General features: G+C 45.5%; 2 protein-coding genes across 2 annotated transcripts in view; one reads left to right on the forward strand and one right to left on the reverse strand.

Annotated features, from left to right (window-relative positions):
- Positions 1-10,954, forward strand: part of UBFD1 (ubiquitin family domain containing 1) — a 38,257-nt gene that overhangs the window by 20,786 nt on the left and 6,517 nt on the right. The gene's annotated exons all lie outside the window — the stretch shown is intronic.
- NDUFAB1 (NADH:ubiquinone oxidoreductase subunit AB1) lies at positions 1,117-8,553 on the reverse strand. The gene is made up of 5 exons (XM_079122006.1): positions 8,350-8,553; positions 4,837-4,959; positions 3,548-3,635; positions 2,006-2,105; positions 1,117-1,276 (listed from the first exon to the last, which is right to left on the reverse strand). Exons 1-4 carry the CDS (start codon positions 8,515-8,517, stop codon positions 2,014-2,016), a joined length of 471 nt encoding a protein of 156 aa, XP_078978132.1. The 5' UTR covers positions 8,518-8,553; the 3' UTR covers positions 1,117-1,276; positions 2,006-2,013.

Raw genomic sequence — 10,954 nt, forward strand, 5'->3', positions numbered from 1 at the left:
GGTATCAGCAGTGACTTGGCACTGCCACAGACTTAGTGATCTTTGGCAAAAACAACCGTGACACATTTTATTGGCAAAATGTTCAGCTCTCGTGGGATTGAAAATAGAACACGTTGGAGTGTCATCAAAACACCCAGATGTTCCCATGGGACATTCCAGTGAAGAAACTGCACGCAGCCTGTTTGGCGCCGTCGGCCCCGGCACCTAATAAGCACTCAGGCTGACTGCAGACGAGCGCAGCCGTGAAAGGCACGGGAGGTGCCTCGGATCCAAGCTGCAGTTTTCAAGTTAGCTTGCCTTGGTTTTTAAAGAGGAAGGAACGCTGTGACTGTGGGTGCTTCCTGTCATCAAAAGAAGGCAACAGGTCTGGAGGAGCTAGGGCGACGCAGCAGGACTCGCCACGCTGGGCACCTCCGGATGGGACGCAGGTGAGTGGACCCAGTTCCAGAGCTGCCAGCTGCCCTGCTACCTCATCCGCCAGCCGATTTTCTGCCAGCTGAGGCTTCAGCCCCCCCCCCCCCCCCGCGGCCTCAGTGACATTACTTACTGCAGGCCCTTGGTTCTTGGTTCCCTTCCTCCTGCGAACCGCGTGTCAGTAATAGGAACCGAGTATTCATGACACGACTCGAATCTCATCAAGGCCCATGCAGTATGCATGTTACCTCTACATCTCTGCACCAACCCCAAGGAGCTAACACGGTATACCGCTGATGTGTGACAAAAGGGACACAATGCCACACTGACCTTCCAGGAAGAAACAGCTTCCCATCCTCCAAAACTGTTTATTTGAAAAGGGATCCCTGGGTAAGAGATGGAACACCATTCCCACATGCTGATAGCCGCTAACCCATGACAATCCACTAGCTAATGGAAGCGATAAACAATTTTGTGAAGCAAAAAATGCTTCCATCACGAATACATTCATTCCTGATACTGAGGGGGAGGGGACGGAAACATTTCAAAGCCATGTGCTTTTTTTTTTTTTATTTTAGCTGTGTATTTTTGATAGGCGTGAATATCAATGACAAATGAGACAAGACTTTAAAACTATTATGGAGTTTCAATAAATAAAGGCATTTATAGACATCACTGAAAAACTGAAGATGAAGAAAAGTGTTGGTTTTATAGATTTATTTTCAAAGGGCAGTACACTTAGAGAATTTAAATACAAGTCCAGGAGAACTGCTCTGTCAAAGTCAGTGGTGACGCCAGAATGGGTTCTCACTTCCACACACTCACCAGGATCATCAGAGTCCTCTCGGTGAGGAAAAGGGGTCTGGCAATGACAAAATAAGTTCAGTTTCTTTCTGGTGCATAGTCACTAACTCATGAATGACATATTTAAGGTGCCAACTCCAGTGTAACAATGTTACAGATACTAAGATAGTTTTATTTTAAAATATCTTGATGATTCTAGAGCCTATGTAACAACAGCCAGTATTTACTGGCTGCCTTCACAAAAGCCCAGCAGGGCCATCATTCCAGTTTACCTACCAGGAAACCTGCCCAGCCAATCTGCCCGCCCAAGGTCACCTGGCTGACAGCACATGGTACAGCTGAAAAAAACATGGGTTACTGACTCCCGAGTCCATCCTCCCCCTCATGAGGCCACTCCTGCCTGAGGAAGAACCTTAACTTCCTGGGCAGTAGGCCAGGCAGGCCTTGGGTGGGCAGTTGACGGAGACAGAGGTCTGTTTCTGGGTTGCTTTGCTGAGTGTTTTGTGCAGGATTGCTTTTTAGGAGGATGGCTGACATCATCCCCAGCCCTTTTTAGCTTGAGACAGGGTCTTGCTGAGTTGCCCAGGCTGGCCGGCCTCAAACTTGTGACCTCCCCTACCTCAGCCCCCCATCACTGGCACTATAGAAATGTGTCACCACACCTAGCAGCAGCCTGCATTTTAAGTGAAAATCTGTCAAGCATTTCCATCTTTCATTTCTTCTTGAGTCTTGCTTTACTGAAGAACCAGACAAATTCTTTAGAGGATGTTTTATAAGTTCTTTTTACCTGATACTTTATTCATATACATCCTTCTTATCTGCAATGTAATCAACAATTTCTTGTGGACACATTAACTTTTCTGCATCTATATCAGGAATTTCAAACCCTAAAATGAAAAAAATTTAAAAAATATGTGAGTGTAGAAAAAGCAAATCCTTTAGAACTCAGCACCTGAACTTGAGAAGTGAAAACACCTACAATTCTACCAAAATTCCCCAGCAATGTTGAGTCCCATTTAGGTTGAGCCAGTTAGGTTTTACTACTATATGCCCATGTTGAGTCTAAAGGGTTCTTATTGTAGTTTTAAGGACAGAATTAGCATTAATAGAAAATTCCTCCTCTTAACATACGCAACTCAGTGGTTTTGGTTTATTCACAAGACTCTGCAGCTATCACTATTTCCTAATTCCTCCAGAATTAATCTCATTAATCTAATTTCCTCAGAACATTTTTATCACCCCTAAAATGAAACCAAGTGCCTATTAGCTGTCACTTCCCATTATCCCCGCTCCTGGCAACGTATCTACTGCCTTTTGGATTTCTCTTCTTCACATTTCATGGAGTGGAATCAGGCACTATGTGGTCTTCTGTATCTGACTTCCTTCACTTAGAATGTCTTCAAGGTCAATCTGATGATGAATTATGTTCTTCAATCCTTTTTATTTTTTTATTTTTTTGGTGTTGTGTGGTGCTGGGAAATTGAACCCAGGGCCTTGTGCATGCAAGGCAAGCACTCTACCAACTGAGCTACATCCCTAGCCTGACTGCTGGGTTTTGATAGTTAGAATTTACGGAGTGCTCACTTTGGCCCAAATATTGTGCTGAGTATTTTACACACAATCTCTAATTCTCACAGCAATCTCAATCTTGAGATTCCTACTATTCTCATCCACATTTTATAGCCCAGGGAACAGGCTTTGAGAGATGTAGTGACTTATCCAGGCTCATACACAGCTAAGTCCAAGCCAGAACCAGTAGTCAGCTACTAGCAAACTAGACCATAGCTGCAGTCAGCATCACCTGTGAGGAATTTTAACCAAGTCCTGCTCTGCAGAATGGCACAGAAGTCCCTTTGCTTTTTACTGAAGTAACTTGCCCAGAAATTAGCAAGGAGCTTTATAAAGGTCTCATGTGCACTATAGTCCCGAACAAAGAAAATCTGGAGTGTGCATGTAAGGCATTATAGAAGACCAAGCCAGAGGGGGTGTGTGTCCTCAACATATCCTGCTACTTCTAGCTACCTAGCTGATGTGTCATCAATATCTCTACAAGTGTGGCTTTTGCCCTTCATCTTGGAACCCTGTCTTAGGAATCTAAGCCCTGTAGGCTAGTCTGGTTATCTAGCCCACAGCTTCTAATGGGGCTTTCTCAGGCTTTCACTGTCCCCAATATTTACTTCACCTGATGTGTGTGCGGAGGGGAAGGGATGCTACTGACTTTAGTACTATTTGATTCTAATTCTGATTCAGACTCCTAGCATTTCTGTCAGTTTAATCCACCTAAACCAATCATAATATGCAGATGCAAGACTAAGCCAGTGCGTGTTACCAAATTCGTCTTCCATGGCCATGATAATCTCCACTTGGTCCAAACTGTCTAAGCCCAGGTCTTTCATAAAATGGGAATTTACCGAAAGCTGTAAAAAAAGAACAACAAATGCAAAATTTAGTCTGTGACAGCATTTACTTTGCGAGGTAAAAGAGTGGTACAATGGCATTTAAACATCATATAGACTTTTTATTAAATATAAAGGTCTTAATTAGCATTAATATTTGACCCACAATGGCATGTACACCGTATGCTTAATGTTACCTTATTCAACTTTGGAAGTGGTTAACAACATAAAGCAAATGAAGGAGTTCACATTACATTATCTTACTGTTTTTTTTTTGTGTGTGTGTGTGTGGTACTGGGATTGAACGCAGGAGTGCTTTGCCACTAAGCTACATCCCCAGGCTTTTTAATTTTAAGATTGAGTCTTGCTATGTTGCCAAGATTACCCTTGAACTTGCTATCCTCCCGACTGGGCCTCCCAAGTCGCTGGGATTACAAGTTGTGTGCCATCACACTCAGCTTACTATGAGTTTTGACCACTATTCTGAATAATATCGGAGGGAGTTTGGTTTTCTTGCTGCCTTACTGACAACTAAGACCCGGCACCTTAGATATGGCACTCCCCTTAGGAATAGCACATGGCTTCGTGCACAGTGGTGTGAACCTATAATCCCAGAGACTCAGGAGGCTGAGGTAGGATGATTACAAGTTCAAGGCCAGCCTCAGCAACTTAGCAAAACCCTGTCTTAAAAATAAAAAAGGGCTGGGGATGTAGCTCGGTGGTACAGTATCCCTGAGTTCAATCCCCAGTACCATACACACACGTGGAAGAATAGTGCAGAGTGCCTAGTATGTAAGAGGCCCTGGGTTTGATCCCCTAGTGCCACCAAAAAAAGTCCAAAAAACCAAAAAAACAAACTGTGCTATCACACAAAAGATTCAGTTATTAAAAAAGGAAGGTACGCTACCAGTTGTGGCTTTTTCTTGAGGGTGGGATTGAATGCCTCACATGTTAAATGCACCTTCTAGAGCTGAGTTCAACCCCAAGTCCACTTGTTTTTAAAAAAGGGCGAGAGACATATACAAATGCATGTAATATATACTTACTTACATAAGCATTGAGTATCTCTGTAAAGACACAAGGAGCTGGTGACACTGGCTGTCTCCCATGTTAGGGGAGCTGGTGGCTGAGGGCCAGGGAGACTACCGAATATCGTTTCAGGCCCTTTGAATTTCACACCATGTGATTAAATACTCTAGAAGTTTAATCCACCATCAATTACCTTTTCTGGATCAATCTTGTCATAGAGTTTCAGGACATACAAAACCCGGTCCTTGATTCCCTCTAACGTCAAAGGGGGCGCGTCACTATACTGGCGGCACAACTGTGCAACTCTCTCTGGAACCTAGAGCAAAGGCAGGAAGGAAACACAGCCAATGAACCCAGCATGTCTCTAAACGCACAAGTCTACAGGTATCTTTCGCAAGGCTTCCTGGGCCTTATAGAACGCTCATCATATGATCCCAATTGTAGCCACAGTACGAGTTACAATTTTGGATAGCCTCAGAAGCACTAGCAGTCAACAGCATCAAAATGGGTCTTTCCCCTTGAAGCTAGGACTGGCCTCTCTGGCTCCTGGGCTCAACTCTCAGGCTTTCGACAGTCATCCTGTTCAGTGAGACTAACTACCAGTAATCACCTAGGGCCTGAAGAAGAGCCTGTTTCCCCAGGGCATCGTCAGCATCCTATGGCTCTACAAGGCCCTGCCACCTTTAGTAGACAGATGTGAGTTAAAATAACCCACAGATAGACCTGTCATGGTATACCGAAGACATTCCTGTGAACATACTGAGAAATAGTATGAAAAAAAAATTAAGAAAAAATGACATGAGGTGGAATTAATGCCGAAGAAATGGAGAAAGAAAAGAGGGAGGCCACCAAGTGCCCAGGGCCCTTAAAGGAAGGGGCTGGTGGGGATGTCTGTACACAGCTGCCCGTGTGGCCCACTAGATGTCAGCATCATCCCAAGCATCACTGGCAAGTGCTCGCAGGGGCCAGGATAGGTGCCATAGGATTAAATTTAGCAGTACCATACTCACTAACTTCTGGGAGGCGTCACTGAGATGAAGTGAAGGGCTCTGAACGCTGCCTGGCGTATGCACAGTACGTGCAACTTGCTGCTGTCTAGTAGGATCATGATGACAGCCGCCAGTGTGATGCCGTGGCTGTGGGGATGCCCCCAAATACTTGATCCTGTTCTTTCTCTTTCAGCCTCTTTACTGATATTTCCTTTTTCTTTTTGGTGCTGGGGATTGAACCAGGAGCACTTTACCACTAGCTACATCCCCCAGCCCTTTTTATTTTTTGAAACAGGGTCTCGGTAAGTTGCTGAGGCTGGTCTTGAACTTGCAATCCTCCTGCCTGAGCCTCCTGAGTAGATGTGATTACAGGCGTGCACCACTGTGCCTGGCTTCTATAATGATTTCTTTTCTTTCTTTCTTTTCTTTTTTTTTTTTTTTTGGTGCCGAGGATTGAACCCAGAGCCTTGTACTTGCAAGGCAAGCACTCTACCAACTGAGCTATCTCCTCAGCCCCTTGATTTCTTATCATTAAGTTGGTTATGGTACTGCACTTCTGTTCTCTTTATTGATTTCTTTTTAAATTAGGCTATGGTGCTGTCCTGAGCACTTGACATACATCATCTCCTTGAGCTCTGACATTAACCTGTGAGGTACTCGGTACTATCACCCCCCCATTACAGTTGAGGAAACTGAGACAGAGAATGACTGTATATCTTGCTTTAGGTTCTGCAACTTGACTTTGGGCAGGGGTCTTTCACTCCTTCCTGCCAGATCTCAGCTTACAGAATGAGCAAACACCTCCACAACAGCCAGCTCAGGTCGTTTCTGGCGTTGACCGTTCTTCCCCAAGACCTACACTTAACAATTCTATGCAACAGAAATTGCATCTCCCCAACAGGGAAGGCACTATTTGCAGGAAGAGTGACTCCTCTGGAGTAGTAACTCAAACTCAGTTTCCATCAGGATCCATCTTACATCACTGGGGTCTTCCTCTGGCCGAGGACAATGCAGAGGAAGCTACGGAAATGACTGTAAAGCCCTCTACAACCTGTCCACTGAACAGTTTTGACCACGTAGACCAGACATCTCAAGCTCAGCTATTTGGAAACAAACCTCATACCTGTCTCCAAAATTCAAGCTGCAGAGCTCCAGCCATTTAGGGGTCAACCAGGAACCTCACAGTCAACCTCCACCCTTCCCATTCTTGGCAGAGTAGGAGGAAAGGTCTCACTTATTTCTTCAAGAACCTTGCTAATTCTTCTCTCCCAATGAACACAGCATTCTCAATAGCTAACATTGTATCTCCGTATCTTTGAATGAACTTAATCAAAACCACTTTGTAAATATAAATGCATTAGTTCCTCTGCTGTAAATGTAAACCAGGAAGAGGCAGTGGATTATCTTCAAGTGCCTTGCTTATTCAAAATATGGTCCAAGGGGTACCAGCAGCAGAATCTTCGTGGAGAATTCCTTGGAAATAAAACCCCTCAGGTCCCTTCCCAGACCCACTGAATTGGAATCTATTTTAATCCAGGAGACCTGTATGCACAATGAAATTTGAGAATCAATGCTGTAAGACTAGGACAATCATTTCACATTTCAGCCTAATGTTGAAATCAGTCTCAGCACCCAAACACTCAGCAACTATGCTACTGCCCTTTTAGCCCCCGACTTTAAAGATGACATTTACCTTTTGATATAGCCAATAGGACGTTGCCCAATGAATGAATCCATTACCCTGTCAGCAAATCTCAAAACTAGCTGCACAAAAGAATCACTTCATTCTAGCTTGGCCTGGGCATTTGTATTTTTTATTGTAACATGCAGTCACGGTTGAAACCTCTATTACAGGAAACCCATAAGCTTGAAAAGGGGTTTCTCAATTTCACCTTGGGAGTCTTTAAAGCAGTAGTTCTTAATCTTGGGTGCACTTTAGAGTCACATGGGGAACTTAAAAACAAAACAGAACTGCCATGTCAGGGTCCCATCTACTTAGAGGACTAAATCATAAGAACAGTGGGAGGAGGGTTAAGGGATTTCTTTCTTTTTTTTTTAAAGTCACCTAGGTGATCTGAATGTTTAGTTAGGGTTGAAAACCACTGCCTCACGTTTCAGCATTACACAGATTTCATTCGATAGGAAAGCTACTTACTACCTGTTTCCTATCCTTACTTCCAGAAGATCAAAAAACAGGTTAAGGGTGCCAGTGGAGAAAATGAGGACAGAAATCCATTAAAAGAACTACTCTGGAGAAGGCTGCATAGGCAAGGGGCTTCCTCTCTGCACCTTATCAACACTCTCCCCCTAGAAAGTGATCGCGGTACTTATCATTGTGGCCAACAGCGACCAGTGTATTGAGAGCTGACCAAGCACTGCGGTAGGGGCTCTACCTGCATTATCTTAACTAAACCTCGCCCACTCCACAACTCTGCCGTTTTCTGGGGCTCAACGAGGCTAGGAGACTGGTTCCGGTGAGTGGCGGCCAGCAATGGAACCCCGGGGTGTTTGCTCCTTTTTAAAAGCAATCACCAAGTCACCCAGCCTCCCTGCAGGGGTCAACCAAATACCGTTAGGCGGCGGGACTGGGGAGCGAACCAGAGGCGCCCGGGTCACTCGTGCTTGCAGCTGGCACTGTCCGGATGCCCGCCACCCTCCGACCTCCAGCGACGGGATCCCTGACCCCTCCAAGCCCCGGCAAAGTCATGGCGAGTCACCTGCAAGAGCACTGAGGTCGGCTGCGTAGTCCCGGGTCTCGTCCGGTTCCCCGCGGGACACAAAACGGTGCTGAGCGGCCGGGCCAGGGCCGGTGCGGGGACCCGGAGCAGCGGCGCAAAGGCCGCAGGCAAGCGGCGGACACAGGCGGAAAGGACACGAGCCGCCATGGCTACGCCGACCCAGGATGCACTGCGCCCGGACCTCGGGCCGAAGTTTCCTCCCGGCTACGTACAGAGCGCCGCAGTCTGGCGCCGTCGCCGCTAGCGGCCCCTAGCGGCCCCTGACGGCACTGCGCCCTCGAAGCCGGGCATTCCCCAGTGCGTGTTGGGGGGGCCCTGGGGTACTTAGTGCCAACCGTACAGATGCTGTCTTTCCCTGAATGCTAGTCCTTCCCCCATGAAAGGAACTTGTTTTTATTTCCTCTCTAAAAATTCTGAAATACATTTATTTAAAAGTTTTGATGCCACAGTTCTTCCATAGGCATTAAATTTTAATAGTTTGAAATCTCTGTGTTTCCCTTAGAAGTACCTGAGCTGGGCACAGTGGCGGACACCTGTAAACCCAGCAACTCGGGAGCTGAGGCAGGAGCATCGCTAGTTCAAAGCCAGCCTCAGCAAAAGCGAGGCACTAAGCAACTCAATGAGACCCTGTCTCTAAATAAAATACAAAATAGGACTGCGGATGTGGCTCAGTGGTCGAGTGCCCCTGAGTTCAATCCCCAGTAAACCTCCCACAAAAAATGATGGACGGGCACAGTGACACATGCCTATAACCCCAGAGACTCGGGAGGCCCATGCGGGAAGATTGCAAGTTTGAGGCCAGTATGGGCAACTTAGTGAGACCTATCTCAAAATTAAAAAAAAAAAAAAAAAAAAAAAAAAAAAAAAAAAAAATATATATATATATATATATATATATATATATATAAAGGAGTAGGGATATAGCTTAGTAGTAGGTGCTTCTGAGATCAATCTCTAGCATTAAAGAAAGAAAAGAAAAGGATGGATGAATGGATGGATAATCGTAAATGCCATCAACCAGTTATCCCTCCCTTTTTCTAGCCTATCTACACTTCGGTCTCATCGCCTCTGTTGTCCCTGAGACCCTGTCACCAGTTCTCTCTTCATCTTTAAACTTCCTTTCACTCTGACTCCTTTCCCTGAGCCCATGAACATGCTGAAGTTTCTCCCAGTCTAAAAACAAAGCCAGGGCCAGACATGGTGGCATGCACTCCTAGCGGCTTGGGAGGCTGAGGCAGGAGGATCCTGAGTTCCAAGTCAGTTTCAGGAACTCAGCAAGGCCCTAAGCAACTCATTGATGCCTTGTCCCTAAATAAAATAGAAAAAAGGGCTGGGAATGTGGCTCAGTGTTTAAGTACCCGAGTGCAATCCCCAGTACCAATAAATAAATGAATAAATAAAAATAAAAACAAAGCCAGAGGCCTCCTCCACTGACCTTTGACATACCCCACTTCACCTTTTTTTAAAAATGTTTTTTAGTTGTAGATGGACACAATATCTCTTATTTATTTATTTTTATTTATTTTTATGTGGTGCTGAGAATCAAACCCAGTGCTTCACATGTGCTAGGCAAGTGCTCTACCACTGAGCTACAATCCCAGCCCTCATACTTGAACTTCTTGAAGGAATGATCTACACTTTTTAATTCCTTACTTCCGTTTTTTTTTTTTTAAACCCCCAGTGGTGCTGGGGATGGAACCCAGGGCCTCACAAATACCAGGCAAGTGTTCTCACCATTGAGCCACACCTCCAGCCTCCAATTCACTCTTTAATCCACTCTGCTGTGTAGTCTCCCACCCCTGAGGATTGAAACTGTTCATAAAGCTCACTACTACATCTGAAATTACGAAAACCAACGGATACAACCTCTTTAGCAATTCCTCTCCTGCCTTTCTTTTCATGGCTATACTTCCTCTGTTGATTTAAACATTGTCTTCAAGGTCTGTCCTTGATCCACTCTTGACTTTTTTTTTTGGTGGGGGGTACTGGGGATTGACCTCAGGGCACTCGACCACTGAGCCACATCCCCAGCCCTATTTTGTATTTTATTTAGACACAGGGTCTCACTGAGTTGCTTAGTGCCTTGCTTTTGCTGAGACTGGCTTCTAACTCTCAATCCTCCTGCTTCAGCCTCCCGAGCCCCTGGGATTACAGGCGTGTGCCACCACACCCGGTTACTGGACTTTGATTCACACCAGAGGTTTTGATTCCCACCTGCATCCAACCAGGCCTCTTCTCTGGGCTCCACAGTCCTTTATCCAATTGTCCATCAACATTCCTAATGGATGATCTATAAGCATCTGAATTCTCTCCCTCCCTAGTGTCTCTATTTCCCCATCACCAGGCCGGAATTTTAAGACTCCTTCATTTTCTATGTAATCAGGGACACACTTCGTCCTGCTCCTTTCTCTTTCCTCCTAAATCTTCCATTCCATGTTTCATTCCCAGTGTCCCTACCATGGGTTGGTCCTTCACAACGGTCCCTTGCCTCCACTCTTGGCTCCAAAAGTCCACTAGCCACTCAGTAGTGGAGTAGGAGGTCATATCCTTACTGCTCAGCTGCTTATGTGCTCTCTTTACCTGC

Source organism: Sciurus vulgaris (assembly GCF_902686455.1).
Source record: "Sciurus vulgaris genome assembly, chromosome: 18".
NCBI lineage: Eukaryota > Metazoa > Chordata > Mammalia > Rodentia > Sciuridae > Sciurus > Sciurus vulgaris.